Source organism: Phyllosticta citribraziliensis (genome assembly GCF_038025025.1).
Source record: "Phyllosticta citribraziliensis strain CPC 17464 chromosome Unknown J3D65scaffold_2, whole genome shotgun sequence".
Taxonomy (NCBI): domain Eukaryota; kingdom Fungi; phylum Ascomycota; class Dothideomycetes; order Botryosphaeriales; family Phyllostictaceae; genus Phyllosticta; species Phyllosticta citribraziliensis.
The window spans coordinates 729244-749979 of NW_027117339.1; the positions used below are offsets into that span (position 1 = coordinate 729244).

Genomic DNA, 20736 nt, shown 5'->3' on the forward strand with positions numbered 1-20736 from the left:
GGCAGAGGGGCAGTGTCCAGATGCGCTCTCTGGGAGGCTTCGGCACAACTCTCCCGCGACTATTGATGGCGCAGCCATTCCAGCGTCCACGTCGACCGTCAGGGCGGGACAGAGGTTTGGGTTGAAATTAGTACGTCATAGGTTCCTCGGTGCTAGCGGGCTTTTTTGGGTTGCGCTAGCAGTGACGGCCGGTGCAGAGAACCAATCGAGGCAGTGGAGGGAGGCATTTTTACCCATCTGCAGTGTCCATATGCCGTAAGTGTCACCAATGGGCTTTCTCGTTTTTGCAAATTGACCGCGGAGCGCGTGCAGAGGCCGAGTGCGAGGTCAGCTTCCGGTAGTGAGCCAAACTGGCGCCGGAACGTGAACCCCACGCTCGAAGTCACGTAAAGGGTCGATGAATTTCGCACCAACCATTGACCACAGCATTTCCCTCAATCCAGAAAGTACTGCGTGAATCTGACGCCAGCGTCGACTGGTTTGCTGTGGCCTGGTGGACTGGGATTAGCTAGCTTTCTGGGCGGGTGTTTGGTTGAGCCGTTAACCATCCTTGAAGCGTGGCGTTATGACGGTGCTCTAAGTCGGAACTTCGGCATCGACCAAAACCAGACGGGCGTCATATACGGTGGAGACGTTCATATTCTGTCAGCCTGAACTCGCCGTCGCCTGCTAAGAAGTAGAGTAGAGGTGAGGATTCAGATGCATCCAACGTTTCGACAACCGATCTGCGCCAAGAAGTCTTGTTGACGACAAGTGGACCCTCCAAGCTTTGAAGCGATGCGCTTGAAAAAGCTTGGTAGCGTAGCTCACTGGCAAGCTAGAGCGAGATTCGAACTGCTTCGGACGTAGAAATCCCAGAACAGGTCAGGCCCCGGTCAAGGCCGTTCTCGACAGCGGGGCGAGCTGCATGCGCGTCCCGCATGGATCCGTACCGAGCCGCAGGGTGCGTGATCTTCGACTGACCAATACCATTGAAGTTAGCGACCTTGAAGTTAGTGCATGACGACATTTGACTATGGGCCTCAGGGCCTTGTGAGTAATTCTGGATTCAATCTCTTGAAGTTCCTTTTTAATGCGCCCAAACCCGCTGGAAACCCAAAGCAGTACTCAATGAAAACCAATTGCTATCCATATCTCTTGTTGCCTGCCTTTCCCATGGAACAAAGCAAGCGTCTGGTCTCGGTCCTTTGCGGCGGAGTCCCTCTGTGCCTGTGCATGGACGTCAGCACCGGTATTGGTGGACCCACTGGCCTCCTTGACGTCCTCTTACTGTCGACGGAAGTCCCCGTCTTCCTCAAGCTCGACGAGGTTGGACAGCTGGATGGGTACTCCTATAAATTCGAGAGGGAACTCTCCTTCATCGAGCGGCTGCACGTTGAACATAATCGTTGCTTCCATAGGCCGGTCCTGGTCCAGGCTTTTCTTGAAACCGTCCCAATCCACGAACAGGCCTGGGCCGTACAAAGCATACTCATCAGGCTCTGTAGTCTCGGGAGTCCGAAGCCTGAGTCAAAACGAGGTCCACGGTAAAGAATTGAAGACGTTTGCGCACGAAGTCCAGGTCCATGCGGAGAGCATCCAACCATTCTTCCTTGGTGGGATAGACCCGAGGGTCCCGCTGGCATGGCACCCCGTCTTTTGAAATGTGCAATTTGAAGCCGTTTGGCTCCAGAAAGTCTTCAAAATGGTCGTTGAGCTCATCCGATTTGATCGTCTACGTGGTCTTCTCGACCAGTCGGAACTTCAGAGGCGATAGCACTGGTCGGGGTCCCACGAAGCCGTTTGCGGGGCCATTGAAGATTTCATCCTCCCCTTCCCGGAGCAGCATCCACGTGGGCACGGTATCCGCCGGCACGCGCGTCGCAACAAACGGGTCTTTCTTTTTTGGGAAGTACGCTGACTCCCACCGAGCTTTGACGGTCACCTGCTTCAGCCTCTGCAGGACTGCGTACGCGCGGTTGTAGGCCTCAGCCTCGTGCTCGTCGAGCCTCGTACTCGGGCCCCAAAACGGTCCGTCAACCACTTCGAGGATATCGTGGGAGGAAGGAATACGTCGTCCAGTCAACGATTCGAATTTTACCGTTGCTGAGTTCTGTGCCTCTGTCTTCGCCTCATCCTCTTGTTGGAGAAGACCCTCTGATGAATGGACCAGGAAGCGCAAAAGGCAGGCGAGCAGGCATTGTTGCCTCGAATCTTCAAGTCGTTTGAGTGACTCTGCAGTCCCTTCGATGTCTTGAGTGCCGTACTTGACCAATGCCTTGTCAAGGTCCGCAGGGTACATCGAGTCCCTCGAATCGGCATGCTCCAAGATGATCAGAATGATCGCGTGCTTCAACTCACTGCACGCGTTCGCCTTGTCTTTCCACATGACAAACGCCTCCAAGACGGGGAAGCTCAGTAAATAGCGACGGAATTCTCCGACGTCAGTGTAGAGTAGGTACGCGGGAACGGCCGGCTCCCGGACGTAGTCTTTGTAACGGTCCGCCAGCTCCAAGCTTTTGATCTTCCTCGCGCGGCCGGGGGGAGGGGGGGAGGGGGGCGTTCTTCTTGGTGGAGCGGCGAGCCTGTAGATTCAGTCGTGTCAGCATTCCAAATCTTCGAACAGTCTGGAGCTCGGGACCTTTACGGTCTTGTGTGCTTGGGCGACTTGGGAAGTCGTCCGGTGGTCGCAGAGCTTGAGTGGATGTCCAGGTGAAGTCGCGATCTGATAACGACGCCGGCGACGAAGGTGAGGTGTTGAGACGATCTGGATGGCGACAGCGGCAATCCCACTTCACTCTGCTGGGCGGCAGCGTGAGTGTGACTCGAGACAGTGGGAGGGGAGAGGGGTGAAGGGTGTGGGGTGAAGGTTGTAGGGTGGACGTTGTAGAGTGGACGCTGGAGTTGAGTGGAAGGTAGTCTTTTATACCACCTGCTCGCGCCAGGTCAGGCTATAACCCTTTGGGTAATCAGAGTCAACCGTCGAACGTATGGAAGTTCTTTTGTTGGGTGATGGGCGTGAATTTGACTTTGGGTCAGTGTCAGTAAATGAATGCGCCTTGGGTATAGCTGTAGCAGTGCATGAATGCTTCTCAAGCACAACTGTGCCAGCGAATGAATGAATGCTCCATAGGCGCAGCCGTGGTAGCGAATGAATGCTCCCTAGGTGCAGCCTATTACCAGGAGGTCTCATTTCTTTCGACACCCACTATATATGTCAGCTTGTCTCTGTTACTACAACTCTGAATTGAATCGAGTGAATATTGAGCGTGTGCTTGGAAATACGATGCGGCATGAACGTGAGCCACCAGAAGAAATGTCTGGTAAAGAAACAACAGAAGAAGAGGCGGAAATCACATCCTCTGGATGTGCACACTACGGAAAATCTGGCTCATCGTAGAGTAGGGCTTTGGAGTTTGGTGGCCAGGTTTCGAGTGCTGTCGGAGCTGTAAAATACAGCGAAGAGCATCCACACAGAGGAAGGAAGCCCACGGCCATTTGTGACAATCTTGCCATTCCGGCAGAGCTCTAAGCCTTCGAAAGTGGCTGCAGGCCGCTCACACAGCTGAAAAGTGCAGGCGATGCGCCGCCACAATGGAATCCGCGGAGAAGATCATCATACAGCGAGCGGAGAAAGGGTGCCCTGGCTGCCCACAATGCAGAAATCGCTGCGATGTGTTCTGCAAGCCGTATGGCACAATCAGCTTGGAGCCTGATGTCGTGCCGGCGTCGTTGATGATGCTGTTTCTTCGCATCCAGGATTCCTGGGTACAGACTCGACTGGGTCGTAGGAGAGACATGTGTGGACGAGCGAAGGCGAAATGAATCGCTTCATTGTCGCGACCGATGAAGATGGACTGCGATGCACCGGACTGGTTGCGCCACAATCGGCCCTTGTCGGGCAGTTCCCGTGGCAACCGCGTCAACAGTCTGCCGCATCGGGAGGCACCCTGCCACTTTTCTTCCACATGCTACTTACGGCGCCGCCGCCCTTTCTTCCGACTCGACATTCACCTTTGCACATAACTAAGGATAGATTCCCTGTAGGTGAGTTTGACCATCCTTCGCTTCCTGTGCCGTATATCTTCATCGGCTTCGACTCTGTCGTCATTCCCCTTTGAATTCTATCTCGGTCTTCTTCATGCCAACTGTCGACTGACGTTCAGCTTAGCATTCACCACCCACAACCTCACCTTTCTTACTTGATCAAAAGACAAAGAAGCTTCGATTATCTCCGAGACTTTTATCTGCCTCATCAAACAAACCTCAAATCGCAAAGGTTGTGCATTACAACACGTAACAAACGCCAAGGAGTCGCGCATAGCTACCCCCACGCTCCGGACTGGCCTCAACGCGCCCCCGACAGAAGCACCCTCACCCGCTGGGTGCGTTCGATGGAGTCGACAGCCGCTATGTTCAGATTCTTTACTTCGCCCGCCCAGCCCACCTCGCCGGAGCGCGACACCAACGCCCCGGCACAGCAAACCGATCTGATCGAGCGCCCATCGTCACCTCGCCTCCAGCTCACATACGCGCAAAAGCTGGAGGAAACGGTCGCTGTACTACGCGCCGATTTGTCTTCTCAAAAAACTCATTACGAAAACCTCCTCTCGTCTACGACGGCATCGTCGCAGACTAAACTTACGGAAACGCGCGCGGCGTACGATGCGCGAATCGAACGACTGAATTCGAGGGTGACGTATCTTGAAGATGAGGTGGCGGAAATGCGAGAGTCGAATCGGCGACTGTCGCGGCGGAAGGAGGAGTTGGAGGCAGCGGCGAGGGAGCGCGACGAGGCGATGACGTCGCTGGAAGGAGAGCGCTTCGAGTTGCAGCGGGACAACGGGGGGCTGCGAGAAGAGAGGGCGCGGCTGGTATCGCGGTTGCAAGGGGAGCGCACGCGGCGAGAGAAGGCGACACGACTGTTCGCCGAGGCACAGGAGGCGCTGCGGGTCGATGATGAGGACGACAACGACGACGAGCAGGATGTCGACGAGCGCTTCGAGGAAACCAGCGAGGAGCCCAGCGCCCCGAAGCTTCTGCGGCAGAGCACCAGCCGCTCGTCATTGAACCGCCACGGCGCGGAGCGCGAGAATAGCAGCCGAACAAGCAAACCACAGCAGTCTCGTCGGGATAAGAGTACCAATACCACGTCCACGCCGCGCGCCCAGACCTCCACCACCTCTCCTGCCGAAGACGGGGATCCATATACTGGCGAAACCCTCCGCGGCGTGCCCTCGCACGAGAGCAGAGAGCCGCCCCCTCAACACCAACATCCACAAGACCAAGAACATCAAGCAACCTCAACAACACCGGGCCCGCGTCTCTCCAACGTCGACCCCCGCAGCGTCGACGCGCTGCGCACGCTCGGCGCGTCGCGCAACGCCTCGCCAACGCCACAGCCACCATCCCAACGCAAGAAGACGGGCGCGAGCGCACGAGGGAGCGGCGGCGCAGACAAGGAATCATCTCTCTTGCCGATGATCAATTTCAACGCCCGCGCTGTGAATATGACGCCGCGGCATGGGAGGAAGAGGGCGAGAGTCGACTCGGATGGCGATGGGGATTCGGCGGCGACGGGGTAGAGGGTAGAGCGTCATAGGCTGCTCAAACGGTTGATTGAGTGTGCCTTTTTGGTGCAAGAAGAGGGCTTTGGGTTGTTGATACGGGTTTTGGGGTCTGAGGACGGTCATGGGTGTGCATATTGACGGTTTCATGCTGTCGGTCTGCTCTTTGCCTTTGTGCTCGGTAGCATGGGCCTGGTTGGATAGGCGCGCAGGGACATGTAGATCTGGGCGAGTACATAGTCAGAAAGGAAGGAGAGCACGACGCGCACTACACCACCGCGTACGGCCTCCTATCTACTTTATGCATACGCTTGCTCCTCGACGAGCGAGCCGCCACAGACCACACTCTGCAGCACCCAAGCTTCCTATACCACGCGTTGTGAAGGTGGTTGTTGGGTGCTTAATGACATACACACACGATCAATATACAACAGAGGGACACATATATACACGTAAATTCCCCCCCGTCTGCTTCAATGGATCCACGCCTCGCTGTCTGTCGTCCATCTAGGTAAGAAACTTTCCGCTGTGCGGACATGCTGGCAGATCACGCCCCACCACACCACAGGATGGCTGGGACGTCGTGTTCTGTCTTGTATGGCTGTGCTCTTCAACCGCCACGGTCAGCCAGTCCAAGCTCTGCCGCTCGGCCGGCCGGCGGTGGTGGCGGTGGTTGTTGCGCTAGGCAAGCAAGGTCTACCAGGTGACGAATGTGAACTGGAGATCCGACGGCCAACGACAAGGAAGGCAAACGGGCGGGTTGCGGTGGTAGAGCCGGATTGGAATTCGTCCCAGCCATCGCCACCAGGGTTCTTCACTGCGCACCCAATGCATGCACGCGCCGTCTAAACGCATCCCAAAAGACCTCGCTCCCTCTTCCATTTTTTTTTTTTTGAAAAGATCACCAACAGCGCCAGCCCCCCACCATTCTAAAGAATTTCCCTCCTTTAGCGTTTGCCTTTTGGTTTTTGTTATTCTGTCCTTCGTTCAACACGTCTTAACCCCGCCTTCATTTTTGCCCAGCTTGGCGACAGCAAGGACCAAGCTGACGGCGAGGACGGCGCAGCCAAAGCCGACGCACACGTACGCAGCGACGCGCTCGAGGCGGGCGCGGCCCGTCTTCTTGGGCGACGAGAGCTTGAGGTAGCAGAGGGGCGGGAGGATGTAAGCGAGGGCGGTGGCGGACGTGGCCTGCAAGCTTTGCGTCAGACTCTTCCACAGCTCTACAGCGTAAGAAGAGGGGAGGGGAAAAGACTCACGCCAATCAACTCAAACACAGCGCCCAAATCGCACGTGAGCAGACTGAGCCCCATGGCACTAACAACCAGGGTCGTCGTAAACACCATGTGGCGATTGCCGTCCCACGCCTCGCCGGGGAAGTAGTAGGTCTCCATGACCTCGCGGCAGACAAAGGCCTCGAGGGGCAGCGTGGTCAGCATGTTGAGGCCGAAGCACAGGCGCGCGACGTTGACGAGGATGTTGTTGGTCGGGAAGTTGTTGAGCACGTTGCCCTGCGTCTTGTCGCCGAACGTCAGGTAGCCGCCCAGCGCCATGATGAGGCACGCGATCATCGAGACGGTCGTGGAGTAGTGCGTGACGCGGGCGAAGCGGTCGAGCGTCGGCTTTTTGAGCGAGCCGTAGATGAGGAGCGAGTTGTGGTCTGTGTACTGTCTTTAGTTTCTTCCAATTCAAACACTTGAGATTAATGGCTTGGTTGCTTACGGCACACGAATGCTGGAAATTCGGTGTTAGCAGCGGAAGCTTTACGGTGGGAGTTTAGATCACGACGAACCGAACGAGATGACTCCGATGGCTTGAAAAACGCCATCATTAATGATGAGGCTGCCGGTGATTTGCCCCTTCATCTCTTTGGGGACGGTAAAGCCCTGGGTAAGTACAGTGACAATAATCACTATCATGCTAATTAATGCAAAGGTACTCGCTTTGGCGAGCTACACGATCGTGTCAGCAGCAATTCCTAGACCAACACTACGGATCGAATGCGCAAGGGGCCCACCTACCTTGGCGATGTCTCTATACAAAGAAAGCGGATAAGAAATGCCTAGAATAAACAGAACGATAATAGCACGTCTATCTGTCAGCAGCCATAGGAATGGCGTGTCTGGCAGCGAAGGGAACAGGGCCTCCATAACATGAGGTATCGTGTCACCGATGATGACACAAAAGGCGACCATGCCGCCAAATGCACTGTGCAAACATCGGTCAGTCTCATTTGTTTCTCAAGGCTAAGCAAAGCGGAGAGGAGTTGAGAGAGAATGGCGGATGGCCACTTACAAAACCCACTGCGCCACGCTGATAGCAATCAACCCGCTGCTGCCAAAGCAATGCTGTACCGTCGCCTGAAAGGAGTTGGCGCCGCTCAGCTTAGAGTTGATGACAATGAGGCGGATGGTCCAGTCGACAGTGATGGTCAGAGCGACGAGGAGGAAAATGCCCGTCAGGAGACCGGCTTGTTTGAATGCGTATGGTTGACCAATGATCCCGGCGCCTCTACAACACATACTATCAGCTTCTTGGCCAAAAGATACCTGTGGTCCTTGTGAAGGCTTATGCACGGTTGAGACAACCTCCTGTTTTTTCATCCCTGCCGAAATAAGGGGGCAACTCAGGGGAGGGGCAACCCACATGATACTATTCGCCATATTCATAAACGCACTCTTCATCCCGCTCTTTGCCCGCGTTGCGCCATCCAACGCCTCTTCAACTTCGCCGTCGTCCCCTGCCACCGTCACGCTTGGCGCCTCAATGTCTGTGAGCAAGGGCAAGCGCTGTTCTCCGCTGCCGCTTCGTGTCCTGCCAGATCCGCGACCCCTGCCCAAGCCCAGTCCGAAGCTTCGCCCGCCCCCTGAGCGGTTCCCTGACCCCATGAAATCTTGGCCCTCGACCCACGCAGCGTCGCCGTCGCCGTCGCCCAGGACCAACTCCTCGTCCTCGTCTTCGCCGTATGCGAGCGGTATCGTGCGCGGGGCGTATGGATGCTGCTGCGGACCGGTTCTGGCGGCACCCGGACCTACATGCCCGTTGGCGCCGCTCTGCCCGCCGCTATTGTTGGACGTCATGCTCGTCCGCGTGCTGAGCGGGATCAGCTCGGCCTCCTCGTCAAAGCGCACGCGGTTTATGGTGCGCGGCGTGCCGTCTGGCCGCGGCTGTGCAAACGACGACTGGCGCGCCGGCACCGGCCTGCCGTTGGCGGCCGCGGCGGAGGTGCTGCTGCTTCTGCTGTGCGACTCTGCAGCGCCGCGCTTTGCGGAGACGGGAACGGCTGCGACGGCGGGCGAGTACGGGGGCGAGGCGGTTGGAATTGGCGGAGGAGGCACGGGAGCAGCGGCGCCGGAGAGGGGAGAGGGCGTGGAAGCGGTCGTCAAGGTCGTCAAAGGGGCGTCGTCGGTCGTGGTGGTAGTGGAGGCGGAGCTGCTGTAGTCCATGTCTAGCTGATGGCTGGCGCCATGCGGATCGGCCGCGGCGGCGTGGGCATGGCCATCGAGCAGGCCGAGGGCTTCTTCTGGGTCGCGGGCGTCGGAGGAAGACATGATTGCATTTTTGAGAGGTGTGCAAGGTCCAAGTTCAGCGGAGCATGATGGCTGTGGCGGTGGGTTTTGGTGGTGAAGGTGACGATGGTGAAGCGGAGGAGGAAAAGCAAAAATGTTTCAGACAGGTGGTGTTAACGGGAGGAGTTGTCGTGGTATGCCTGTTACGTGGTAGCTAGGTGGCCTGGCTGAGGGTCAGACGGGACGTGCTGATGTGGGTGTGGGTTGCGGTGTAGTAGAGCTCCTGGGGCCTGAGCCTGAGCCTGAGCCTGCGCCTGAGCCTGGACGGCTTCCGACCGAATCCATGTCGGGGGATCGGCGCAACGGTCGCCGTCTAACTCGTTCCGGCCCCAACACCTATTCTCACCTACAACCTATTCACTCTCCAAACCGGAACCCTGTGAGCCCTCACTCCACCGCGGCATGCGTCAACCAAAGCCTCGACCCGCCCTCTCCAATCCACAACAAAACCGAATTCCGCGTCCCAAGAACCAGGCTGAAGAGAGGCTGAAACCTTGCATCCAAGCACGCGTCGCGTGTCACACTGCCCATCTTCCATTCCAGGTCCCGGATAGATTGTCCCCGCGCCAAGTTCCGCTCCGCCTCTGCCATGGACTTGACGGCATTGGCTTTGGAGAGACGTCAATCTACCTTTTTCGTCCGCTTTGTGTGGTTACAAACGAAAATCTTTCCCGTTGCCTGCGCAATTCCACAAATGTTCCAGGTATTCATTTGCGAAAGATATCTTTCAACAATCAATCGTCGCCATTAAGTCCCGCGCTGCGCTCGCTCCGTCCAGCCACGCCTCGAACACAAGGCGGAAGCCATCCTCCTTCCAAGGCATGCCTCGCTCTCTCACTTCGCCCAAGATTCGAGCATGCTGGGTTTCCAGGTTGTGCCGATCCGAATGCTCCTTGGTCGTCGTCCCGTCCCGTTGCACGCCATATCCCGTCCGCGCCAACACCAAAAACCGAGTGCCAAAAACGCCGTGAAGACAACAACCCGCTTTGCTTGCTTTGATTCGCTCTCCTGTCTTTTGCGCCCTTCAACTTCAATCGCCCTCTCTGAATCGCCCCCTCACCGGCGTCGGGCTCTTGACCCCCTTTTCCACGCTCCCACTAATTTTGCCCACCAGCGGCGTCTGCGATCCCTGACCCCTTTCCATGACACCGCTTCCCGACCCTTCACCTGCGTCGCTCACCCCCGACAGGTACGTCGTTGCCGTGCTGGGCTGTCTCGCCGCAACCGCCGACGTGACCTGCAGCGGCTGGGGGTAAAAGTGCGCCGGCGTGTTGCTCGTCGTCGGGGGCTGCACCTCGTACTCGTCGGGCGAGTTGGAGCTTGACGTGCCGTAGTCGGACGGCGTGCCGCTTGGTCCAAACCGGTGCTGCTGCTGAAAGTGCGAAAAGCTCATGGGCTGCGTCGGACTCGGCGGCTTGGGAAAGTGTTGGTTGTGCAGCGCGTCTTGCGACGGGTCGTATGGCTGCGCGTTGGGCGGGGGGTGCGGCGCATACGGAGTTCCCGACGGCGGGTTGTACATGGCCGTGGGAAGGGCCCCCGGTGGACCGGCCGGGTAGAAGTATTGCTGTTGGTTGTTGGGTGACAGGGGCGTGACGGGGACCATGTATTGGGGAGGGTAGCCTTGAGGGCCGCCGGGAGTGTAGGGCGTTTGCGGCGAAACGGCAGCAACAGGCGAATGTCCGCTGTCGAAAATGGGCGAGTATTCCTCTGATCTTGGTGATGCCGGCTTACCACCTGCTGCGGGGTAGTCATGATATCGTTCGTTTGTTGCGAGCTCCGACGCTTGTTCATTGGTAGGCAATTCAATGGGGGCTTTTTCTGGTGCTTTGGCCCCCTTTTGCTTTCTACGACGAAAGAGGCAGAAAGCGATGAGACCGACGATGGCGATCAGGGCGACAACGCCGCCAACCACACCACCTACAATGGCGCCTGTATTGCTGCTGGACTTTTCCGAAGGTTTGGACGTCGACGTAGAGGTGTAGCTAGCAGGGATTGAGCGCGTTGCGGTCCGTTCAGGGTAGCTCGGTGTACGGGTGAAGTAGACGGGTAAATCCCTGTTATCCCAGCTGTTCGGCTTGACGACTGTTGCGCCACCACCAGTTCTGCATTCAGCTCTGTCAGCTCATGGACATGGGCTTGGGCACATGGCACTTACCCGCCACCAACAGCTGCAATAATGTCTTGCGGAACATCATAGGAAGTGAGGTTTGGGTAGAAAAGATCCCACTTGGCCTTTTGAGGTCCATCTTCTCCCAGGTTCAAGTTGTGCGTACCCCAAATGGTTGGAGCATCGCAATTCTCATTGAGCGTCGCCCATCCACCAATGATGATCATTTGTGAATTGTCAATCACATTGCAGGATGACCATCCGTGCGGGTTGCCAACTCCTGGCTCGGTGGGAAACCACTTCATCCACTGAAAGGACGGGAGAGTCAAGATGTAGACGTCGTCGTAGCCGGTAATATTGTCGATTCCTTGACCGCCGTAGATGTATATGTTGTACGAGGAGTGGTCGTCTGCCCACGTTGCGCCTCCACAAAACTTGCGCCTCATGCCGGGTATGTCTCCGCTGGCTGTTTGGGTATACCACTTGGTCGAAGCTATGTCGTAAATGTAGATAGTCTAGACTTTGTCAGAGGGCTCTGTAAGAGGAACAGATGTTGGTGCTTACGCTCATGTTTTCCTGTAACACTATTAGCAAGGTTTTGTGTATTTTGCGCAGAATCACTTACACCGACGACAGTCCCATTTTGGTATGGATCGCTCACACCACCAAAATAAATCAGGAGACCCTGGTCCGAGGCTGGCAGGTACGTCATAACTCCCTCTGCTCTTCCTGTATTGTCGGGTCCCGTCATATTCGACCATTCGTCGGCGACCATATCGTACGAAATGATGTTGGCTGTCGCAATTGGGTTTCCTGACCATCCTGGGACCGACCTGTTGTTGAACCAGCCGCCATAGTAGTAAGAGATGCCCGTAGCATTAACGGATAGACCAGCTCCATAGGCCGCGCGCTGAATTTGACTGGCGGCATCTATGCTAGTCTTGTTCCATTGATCGAGTAATATGTCGTATGCCCACGGAGTAAAACTTTCCGGGGAACCGCTTTCGAATTCACCGCCGTAGAGATAGAGTACTTTGTTCACGTCGTCAGACCACAGGACGCCCCCGCTCACGTCCGGTATTTGGCTGGTCTTGTTCAGGCTGTTGTGTATTTGTGGCATGCCCTGGCTGGTGTGGTCCAAGTCTTGCCATAGAAGCCATGTATCTATCAAAAAACATTAGATGGGATGCGCTGGACGTGTTGGATCAGCGCGGCCGTACTTGTGTAGTTTAGTGGGTTCTCGGACATTGGGTTATAGGTGATTTGGCCGCCGTCGATGTATAGCCGGCGGTCGACGACAGCTGTCTGGTGGCCCCATCGTCGACAAAAGTCATTGATGGGGTCCTTTGCGTCGGAAACGGACCGTGTTGCAATGGCGAGTAAGGCCAGGGACCTCAGGAGTATTCTTGCCATGCTGTATCGCAGCACGCGCCGCCAGAGGCATAGAGGTGGAACCACAGGCAAGGCAGAGAGAAGGGAGAGAGTAAGGGAGATGTTGGATGGATGAAACCTTGCGGAGGAGGGCCCAAGCCAGCAGATCCAACGGTGGGGAAAGCAGAGCAGCAGCGGTGCAGGTGGAGGGAACAGTGGAGCGCAGGGCTGTCATCAGGGCCCCAGGGTATGCCTTGGTATACATGGCGGGCTAGGTCGACAGACGAAAATGGGCGGGCGCAGGTCGTGGAGGGCTGCGTGTCGGCCATGGCGGGCGTTGTGATTCGCAAGAGTCGTGGTACAGGGTGCCGATGGGGGCATAGGAGGCCTGCACGCCGTCAGCCCAGCGCCCTGGACCATTCCCGTCATTCCACCATGGTTGGCTTCTTCTTTTTCCCGGCTGATGTTGTGGCGCCCTGGATCGCCTTCAGCGGCTTACCTCACCGGTGGTGCCGCATGTCAGAGAGGAGAGAGGGCCAGAGGAACATGTCGTGTTGGGGGTGCAGATGCAGCGGGCATGACGGACCAGCAGCCATCCGACCTGAGTCATACGAGACCAGCGGTATCATTATTGTCGCAGCAATGAATTTCCCTATGCAGCGAGAACCGACGACCTGAGTTCTGAGAGGAGAGCGACTATCCGCCGGGCACCAAGCTAAGTCCACGTCCAGTCCAGGTCCAGCTGCACAAGCCACGGCCCAAGCACGGCCATGCTCGCGTGGCGCAGCATTCCTTTCCCTTTGCCCTGGCTCCCTCAAGCCCTCCATCCATCCATCCATCACGGCCCCTTACATCCTAGGCCAGCCGTCCAACACCCTTCCCCATCCCGTCTCTTTCCAGGGTGCCGGCTCCTGTCGCGTGGTCCACGACACAAAAACAAATCACTCTGAGGTCCTGTACGAGGGGACCACAGCGGCCGGATCGCTCCGCCGCCTTTGCATTCGCCATGATGCCGACAAGACGCCCAATTTGTAGACACGAGGCTCGGCCCCTCTTCATGTCGTGCCTTTTCCTGTCCGCACCACCAGGGCTGCCAAGGCCCGCCACGCACTGAAAGCTTAACTCGCCGTGTATCTGGGGCCATGGGGCGCAAGTGCTGCGAAATAACACGTCCTCTGATATCCCACACTAGCGACAACGCAGCCACGGTACGCGACTCGACATTGTCGTTATACAGGCGCAGGCACCGACGCCATCATGTCCAGGATTCACGGCCACGCGTGCGCAACCATGACCCTATTCGAGCCTGTCGTTCACCATTCTTTTGGACTTTGCCGTCGCCTTGGGCCGACAAGCCTCGCGCGCTTCCTGCGCTTTCAGAAACAAGCTCCTTTGCGTTGCCGTACCATGGCGCCACCTACAGGAGACTAGTCTGGACCCTTGGACGTTATCGCTGGCAAGTTCCGTTCGTTTTTGCCATTCCGGCTGCCACAATCTGGCTGAGATTGCAGCTGGTTTCGGGCCCAGCGAAAACATTCCGCCTTGTTGACATTTTGAATTGACGGAGAGCAGATGTCGTAGACCAAGAATCCGGTAATGCGCACCAGGTACGTCGACGCCTATGTGATGGGCAAACGTAGGCCAAAGGAAGCTAGAGTGCCGCTGTGTCGCCAGGAAACGTGTCAAAGCTGGGTAAACTTGCCTTGATCTCCATCCAAAAAGACGCTTCAACAGGTTGATGCCTATTCGGGATAATGGTCTCGGCCCACGTGCGACAACGAGCCCGCGGCATGGAATCGCTAGTCCAGTGCTTTTTGGGCTTCTGCACTTGGGCACAAGTTGTGAGACAGATGTAAGCCTTTGAATAGCTGTCCTCTCTGATAGGAGCATAAGCGAAGAGCTGCATCGTCGCATGACGGATTCTCCCCTCCACAAGCATTTGCCCATGCCTCCTTCAACCCGAGCGGATTCGTCTCCCCAGCGCATCATGGGTGCGGAGCGGCTGAAGTCTGACAAAACAACATGACCAACAGCGGTGAAGGAGCTGCTTGGACGTCACAAAAGACCGCCCCCAGGACGCCTGAGCACGAGGGGGATGCTCCCGTTTCGAAGACAAGCCGTACAACAAAGTGGCGTTCCGTCTCGTCTCACTCCTGAACCACGGCCCGTGGCGTTCGGCTGGCGACCCCGTTCTTGGACATCTTGCTGCCTTGTCGAGCTCCACCAGTGATTGCATTTCATCTGGTCCGGGGAGCATTGTAGGATATGGCTTACATATCCTACGCTTGATGAATACCGGAGACGAAACGCAGACCGCACGCGAAGTGTGTTCTTCCCCGAGATGGCGCAGGATCCTTGTCGACTGCTTTCAAGATCGTTGCCATGCTTCGACGAAGACATTGGTTGTTTCTCGGAGCACAGGCGAAACCCTTGAAGACGATGAGGCCATAAGGGGATATAACCTCTTGTTGACTGAAAACCCAGGCTATAATCACCTCTCTGCTCTAATTTCTTTGTTGCAGTCTTGATTTGGACCATTTCCCGCATGTAGGCTGTCGTGGCGTTGTTGACAGCAGAGCCGAGGTACCAGGTATGTAAGGGTTCTCCCCAGCCTTTAAGTCGTCGTAAACAACTGATTTGAGGTGGTAGTAGAAGAACCACAGGTATAGGTATGCTCTAGTTTGCGCAAGTGGCGAAGAAATGATGCCCTCATCTCTGCTCTGCTCCCATATGCCATGATGCAATGGAAGCTGCTTCGTATGGTCGCGAGTCGACATCTCCAAAATCGTTTGTAAGAGCTCCAGATATCCGAATTGGAGTTGCGAGTACCATTCCAGATTGAGGTTCGTGGCATAGGAGGCCTTTGGCGAGGGTTCGTCTTGATTCTCGAGTACCTCTGGGAGCAAGATTGCTGCCCTCCGGTGCTGCCATATTCGGCGCCAATCGACTTCAGGCTCTCTGGGAGCTTTCCTGTGCAAGTCCTTTGCACCTGCCCTTCGCCAAAGTCAGCGAGATCCAATCTCTTGTCCATGTTCTTGGGTCGATCGATCTTCCATACCTGTCTCCGTTGTACTCGAAGCAATCATGCCATGGGTTTGTTGTTTTTGGAAGCAATCATTGGCCTCGCAGACACATCCTGCTTTGTAAGTTGTAAAGCCCCAAGCTCTTCTTTGTTTCAGGGCTAATCGATGGTTGCAGTGTTGGGGTTGGATGCGCACTTCGGAGGACCTGGAGCTTGTGGTGAGTGTAACCATGGCACCAGCCTACGCAGACGATGTTGTGTCAAGCCGTGCCTCCATGTTCACTCACCCCTCAAGCAATGGATTCCTCTAGGAGCTGAGGCGTGAGAGCTCTGCTGGGAAAAAATGCCAGAAAAGCTTGAAGCATTGGAGAGAGCGCAGTCCTTTGTGTCACTCGGTTGCTCAACCTCGAGAGGTTTCTTGTCTTTCCCTATGTCGCCGGGCAATAACGGCGACTTACTCGCATCACAGCCGCACTGCGGCTCAAGAACATCGAGGGGTCGTGGCTGGTACTGATGCTTCGGGCAGGAGCAAGCCCACACCGTCCCTAAACAAATCTCGAGCACCCCTCTTCCCAAGTCCTCTTCCTCACTCGACTACCACCGCGCCAGATCACTTCAGCGCAGTCTGGACGATCTTGCGCTTCGCACTTGGCTTCCTCAACCTCCTCTTTCCGACATTCTCGAGGAGGAAGAGACCGAAAATGGCTGACGACAGGCTCAAGGCGGCCTTCCTTGCCGACCTTGGTGTCGCCAATCGTGAGAAACTGCTTGCGGCACCCGACACTCGCGATGTTGCTCTTCGTGGACGCTTCAGGTCCAATGGCAGTGGCAACGCTACCGCTCAGCATCCCAATGGCTCTGGCGACGCCTCTGTCTCGAATTGGAATCGTAAGTCATTCCACACGCTGTCCATCTTCAGTCTCATCATTGCTAACTTGTTGATCAACAGAATTTGCCAAGCACAACAAGGAGAACGTCGGAGACGGCGATTTAGCCGATCTTCACGGTGGCCAGTTGCACCGTCAGAACCGAGAGGCCATGGGCTACGGCAACCCGCGTCCTGCGCCAACGTTCAACCGTCCTACGCCAACGTTCAACCCCCGTCCCACGCCAGCGTCCAACACACGCCCTACTCCAGAGTCTTTCCCTCGTCCTTCGCGTCCGCACTACAGTCAGCCTCAGGACCATACCCCTCTCAACTACTATGATAGCCCAAGCCCCAACTTCCAAGCGCCCGCGCATGTCCAGCCTATGGCCAACGGCAACGGCGCTAGAGGTGGCACAGAGGATGCTTTGGCATTGGCCCGCTCAATGCAATTGTAAGTATATTAGACCTAAAAAGATCAACTCTGGCATTTCTAACAACCAAACAGTAAGGGCAGCTACGGCGGCAAGGGCAAAAGCGGCGGCATGCGTGGAAATGCCTCTCCCCGAGGCCCTCGTGGCGGATACGGAGGCTCTGACTTTCGTGGTGGCCGTGGAGGATTTGAACCTCGCACTGCCCGTGGTGGATACCCCCGTGGAGGCCCAGACTTCCGCGGTGGTCGTGGTGGATACGAGAATCGCGGCCCTCGTGGTGGTTCCTTGAGCAATGGAGGACCTGGCCACATTTCATCTGGCCTCGGCCGTAGTGGACATGGAGTCGACGGCTACGGCACCGGTAGAGGCAACGCCCGTCCAAGTGCGGCTGGACCTCGTGGAGGTCCTGCAGGTCGTGTTCCCAGCAGTCTCTCCTCTCGTGGCCGTGAAGAATACAACATTCGAGGCGCTGCATCTGGTCGTCCTCAGCGCTCTCTGAGGAGCAACGGAAACAGGGAGCCAGTCGTCCAAAACGGCGTGTGGACTTGCACGGCAGACGACACCGAGCCTGTCTACGACAGTGACGAGGGAAGTGGTCCTCGCCAGCGCCCTCTTCCCGTCACGACGCGCCCTCAGCAGCTGGTGTCTAGCAAGGAGTTCATGTCTGCCATCATGGACTCGAAGTGGGCACCCAAGAAGCCTTGAGCTTGGCGGTTGAATACGAAATAGGGTCAGAAGAGTCTCGGTCTCTTCTCAAGATTATCGACACTGCTATGGACAGAAGGTTGCTTTCAACACTCTCGGAGGGACGGCAGGAGGAGAAAAAAATCAGTATCTGGCATCAACTTCCACTTGGATTTTGCACGGCTCTCAGAAGTAGATTTGCAGGGAATTGCGCGACGACTGCGGGGTAGATAATTCAGAAGAACATGCTCCCGCGACAGTGGACCAAAATGTGTTTCGTGACTTGTGAAATAGTCAAATATTTGAGTTGAGGTTGGGTTAGCCTCGCACAAACGCGGATCGCCTGCTAGCGGGAGCCCTTAGCCCTCCACGCTCGCTACGTCCCTTGCGCTGCCGTTACCGCATTCGCGCTCCACTCTCAAACACCACCACATAACCTCGATTCTGATTCCCTTGGGCCAACACCCACAAACATGGCCGGTTTTACAGCCATCACATCGCGCCCTTCGGCGGCAGCGACTGCCTCGGCCCCGCAAACAAACGAACCGCCTCCCAAGCACACAACCCAAAGCCTTCCTGAAGTCGAACAGGCTTTCGCCGAACATCCAGATTTGAAGAAGCGCGTGTACAGCGCCATCGGTATGATCTTTCCTCGGCAACCCCCGGATCATCGATGTGGAAATTTCCAGCCGACCAATTCTGACAAACAGCCTAAGCTAATGGTCGTTTGCGCAGATGAAAACCCCACCCACAAGCCGCTCTTCTCCTCCATCTCATCCTACATTCTGCAACTACACAACCGATCTGCGACTGTCAATGGCGCCGCTTCATCCGACGAGCCCGCGGCCAAGAAGCGCAAGTTGGAGGAACAACAACAGCAGCAGCAGCAGGCGGCGCGGGCAAATGGCGCTGGCGCCGGGTCGTGGGCAGACGCGAATGCGCCCGCAGATTTGACGGTGCCGGACGTGAGCTTCTCGATACCAGCGCGCAAGAAGTTTCAGTTGGAGGTGGTGGGCAAGGGCCCCGGTGCAGGAATAAGGGCGGTTGGTGCTGGCGGAGCCGTGGAATTCGGCGTAGGATTCGCAGATGTCGGTGAGTCCTGTTTCTACTTCGCTTTGGCGCTGCCAGACAATGTGAGAGCACTAACATTGTGTAAACAGACCAAATTTTCTGTCTCCCCATCCCCGAGAAGGCGAAGCGCCAGTGGAACTTTATCGTCATTCCCAAGAACAACGATGGTGTAATGACTGCAGCAGAGGACGCCGATGTGAAAGAGCAGATTGTATGGACCTTCGCAGAGCCGTCAAATAAAGAGGTGGAGGCTGGTGCAGAGGCAGGACCTGAGCCGACGGCGGCGCGGCTTGATCAGTATCTAAAGAGTCATGGCAAGCGCGTTGTCTTCCCGACCAAGGCAGAATTCCAGAGCGCTATTCCGCAGGCCCACCGCAAAGGAGAACCTGGATCTCATGTCAAAGCTTTCAAAGGGAGCAAAGAAGGTATGCCTCGAGTCGAATTTACGTTGCAGTGATGGTACTAACACAGCATAGGATTCCTCTTCTTCACCCGCGAGGGTATCATCTTCGGCTTCAAGAAGCCTCTAATGTACTTTTCATTCGCATCCATCGACTCGATTTCCTACACCTCCGTTCTCCAACGCACCTTCAACCTCAATATTACTGTCTACAATCCGGCCTCTGCAGACCCCAAGCCGCAAGAAATCGAATTTTCAATGATCGACCAAGCAGACTACAGCGGCATTGACAGCTACATCAAGAAACACGGCCTCAACGACGCAAGCATGGCCGTCCAGCGCCGCGCCCAACGGTACAATGTCAATGCCCCGACCCAAGTGAAGGGAGAAGATGGCGAAGACGCAGGAGCAGCGGATGAGGAAGAGGATGGAGTGACTGAGCTGGAAAAGGCGCAGATGATGTTGGAGGACCAGGAAGACGAAGAAGAAGAGGACTACGATCCAGGCTCCGATGGCGACAGCGAGGGCGAGGGCAGCAGCAGTGAAGAGGAAGAGTACGATGACGATGACGATGGCAGCCAAGAGCGCGACGAAGACGGAAACATCCTGCAGGACGAGCTGGGAAGCGAGGCTGAAGATGTCGAGATGAGCGATGAAGAATAAGACTGGTCAACTGCTGTGCGATTACTTCGGTCGGCTTGTCCGTCGGTTATGTTTCACGGGAATCGATATACCCTGTCGTATCAACTGGATTGAAAGAGGTGCATCAATTGCAGGGCCACGTCAAATCCCATCATGTATTCTTCCTTTCATTTCCGGGATCCTTTCCGATCTTGTCTACTGGACGGCATAGAATAGAAATGCTGTTTAGACTGCTGGCTTATCGGTCATTCGTTTCCAACCTGGTATCGCGTTTGTGCTATTGTTGGCGTCACTGTTGAAAACTTTCCCGGAGTCCTGTTTGCCTTTGCTTTTACCGGCCACGATTCACGTACCAGGAAGCCAGACTCGGGAGCCAGACATACAAACAACATGTTCCGGTATTGCATCGGATCATGTCCAGGTTAATCAGTCACAACAGCAAGCCTGCCATCGCTCGATCGGAAATAGACCAGCTGTTGGTTTTGAGTGCGCGGAACGCTGCAAAGGATTCCGTGGGAGTGGTACGAGCGAGCGTGGGGAACGGGCCGGCGGGTATCTGGAGAATTCGGGACGAGCTCCGACGATGCGGGCGACATGTTTGCTGCTTTTCTGCGGGCTACGTGTGGCCAGTCGGACGTCAACATTGTCGAATGATGATGGTGGATTCTCATCTCGCGCCAGCCCGACGAGCCAGGGCCATCCGTAAGCGAAGCTCCGCAACTCAAAACTCTTCTGGATTTTCGACTTTTGGTGAATGAACCTCTGGAAACGTATCGATTGGCGTCGTCGTCCTTGCAGGCGAGGGTCGAAACCGGCACTCGGCCGTCGTTGGCGCCGTCTTCTGGCGCAAGGCTGGCAAAAGCGGAGCCCATGAATCGAGCTGCGGCGTAGCGACGACCAGGATGTTTGGTGGGGTTTCCCAAGTGTCAGATGTTGTTGCGGTCCTCGGAAACAGATGTCTTCGAAGGAATAGGGGCCAGTGGCATCGCTACATTTTGCCGCATTCGCGACGACGGACTTGCTGC

General features: G+C 56.2%; 7 protein-coding genes across 7 annotated transcripts; 3 read left to right on the top strand and 4 right to left on the bottom strand.

The window, feature by feature from the left end:
- Positions 1–1266: 1266 nt before the first annotated feature.
- On the bottom strand, positions 1267–3334 carry J3D65DRAFT_689933 (uncharacterized protein; the record flags this gene model as incomplete). The annotated part of the gene is made up of 5 exons (XM_066803899.1): positions 2909–3334; positions 2627–2877; positions 1719–2564; positions 1472–1677; positions 1267–1451 (listed from the first exon to the last, which is right to left on the bottom strand). Exons 1-5 carry the CDS (start codon positions 3170–3172, stop codon positions 1267–1269), a joined length of 1752 nt encoding a protein of 583 aa, XP_066658474.1. The 5' UTR covers positions 3173–3334.
- Positions 3335–4052: 718 nt separating this feature from the next.
- Positions 4053–6029, top strand: J3D65DRAFT_612899 (uncharacterized protein). The gene has a single exon (XM_066799067.1). It carries the CDS (start codon positions 4374–4376, stop codon positions 5562–5564), a length of 1191 nt encoding a protein of 396 aa, XP_066658475.1. The 5' UTR covers positions 4053–4373; the 3' UTR covers positions 5565–6029.
- A 504-nt stretch (positions 6030–6533) lies between these two features.
- J3D65DRAFT_547115 (transmembrane amino acid transporter protein-domain-containing protein) lies at positions 6534–8626 on the bottom strand (the record flags this gene model as incomplete). Its single annotated transcript, XM_066796849.1, has 8 exons — positions 6534–6737; positions 6806–7206; positions 7269–7280; positions 7339–7498; positions 7568–7754; positions 7842–8057; positions 8193–8360; positions 8430–8626. The coding sequence occupies 8 exons, from the start codon at positions 8624–8626 to the stop codon at positions 6534–6536; spliced, it is 1545 nt and encodes a 514-aa protein (XP_066658476.1).
- Positions 8627–10145: 1519 nt separating this feature from the next.
- On the bottom strand, positions 10146–12635 carry J3D65DRAFT_664601 (uncharacterized protein; the record flags this gene model as incomplete). Its single annotated transcript, XM_066802751.1, has 5 exons — positions 10146–11217; positions 11271–11737; positions 11787–11798; positions 11848–12386; positions 12443–12635. 5 exons carry the CDS (start codon positions 12633–12635, stop codon positions 10146–10148), a joined length of 2283 nt encoding a protein of 760 aa, XP_066658477.1.
- Positions 12636–13580: 945 nt separating this feature from the next.
- Positions 13581–14731, bottom strand: J3D65DRAFT_204523 (uncharacterized protein). Its single transcript, XM_066794438.1, has 2 exons — positions 14015–14731; positions 13581–13957 (listed from the first exon to the last, which is right to left on the bottom strand). Exons 1-2 carry the CDS (start codon positions 14580–14582, stop codon positions 13890–13892), a joined length of 636 nt encoding a protein of 211 aa, XP_066658478.1. The 5' UTR covers positions 14583–14731; the 3' UTR covers positions 13581–13889.
- A 1267-nt stretch (positions 14732–15998) lies between these two features.
- On the top strand, positions 15999–17662 carry J3D65DRAFT_205033 (uncharacterized protein). The gene is made up of 3 exons (XM_066794440.1): positions 15999–16503; positions 16565–16934; positions 16989–17662. The coding sequence occupies exons 1-3, from the start codon at positions 16317–16319 to the stop codon at positions 17617–17619; spliced, it is 1188 nt and encodes a 395-aa protein (XP_066658479.1). The 5' UTR covers positions 15999–16316; the 3' UTR covers positions 17620–17662.
- A 409-nt stretch (positions 17663–18071) lies between these two features.
- Positions 18072–19732, top strand: J3D65DRAFT_664603 (negative regulator of DNA transposition; the record flags this gene model as incomplete). Its single annotated transcript, XM_066802752.1, has 4 exons — positions 18072–18237; positions 18334–18690; positions 18759–19094; positions 19146–19732. 4 exons carry the CDS (start codon positions 18072–18074, stop codon positions 19730–19732), a joined length of 1446 nt encoding a protein of 481 aa, XP_066658480.1.
- Positions 19733–20736: the final 1004 nt, after the last annotated feature.

Excerpts from the sequence above, each read along its gene's own strand:
- J3D65DRAFT_612899 (XM_066799067.1), top strand. The coding sequence starts at position 4,374 with ATGGAGTCGACAGCCGCTATGTTCAGATTCTTTACTTCGCCCGCCCAG.
- J3D65DRAFT_204523 (XM_066794438.1), bottom strand. The coding sequence starts at position 14,582 with ATGATGCGCTGGGGAGACGAATCCGCTCGGGTTGAAGGAGGCATGGGC. Across the intron at positions 13,958-14,014 it reads AGGGTCCAGACTAGTCTCCT|CGCGCGAGGCTTGTCGGCCC; the intron begins GTAGGTGGCGCC and ends AAGCGCAGGAAG.
- J3D65DRAFT_205033 (XM_066794440.1), top strand. The coding sequence starts at position 16,317 with ATGGCTGACGACAGGCTCAAGGCGGCCTTCCTTGCCGACCTTGGTGTC. Across the intron at positions 16,504-16,564 it reads CTCTGTCTCGAATTGGAATC|AATTTGCCAAGCACAACAAG; the intron begins GTAAGTCATTCC and ends GTTGATCAACAG. Across the intron at positions 16,935-16,988 it reads TTGGCCCGCTCAATGCAATT|TAAGGGCAGCTACGGCGGCA; the intron begins GTAAGTATATTA and ends ACAACCAAACAG.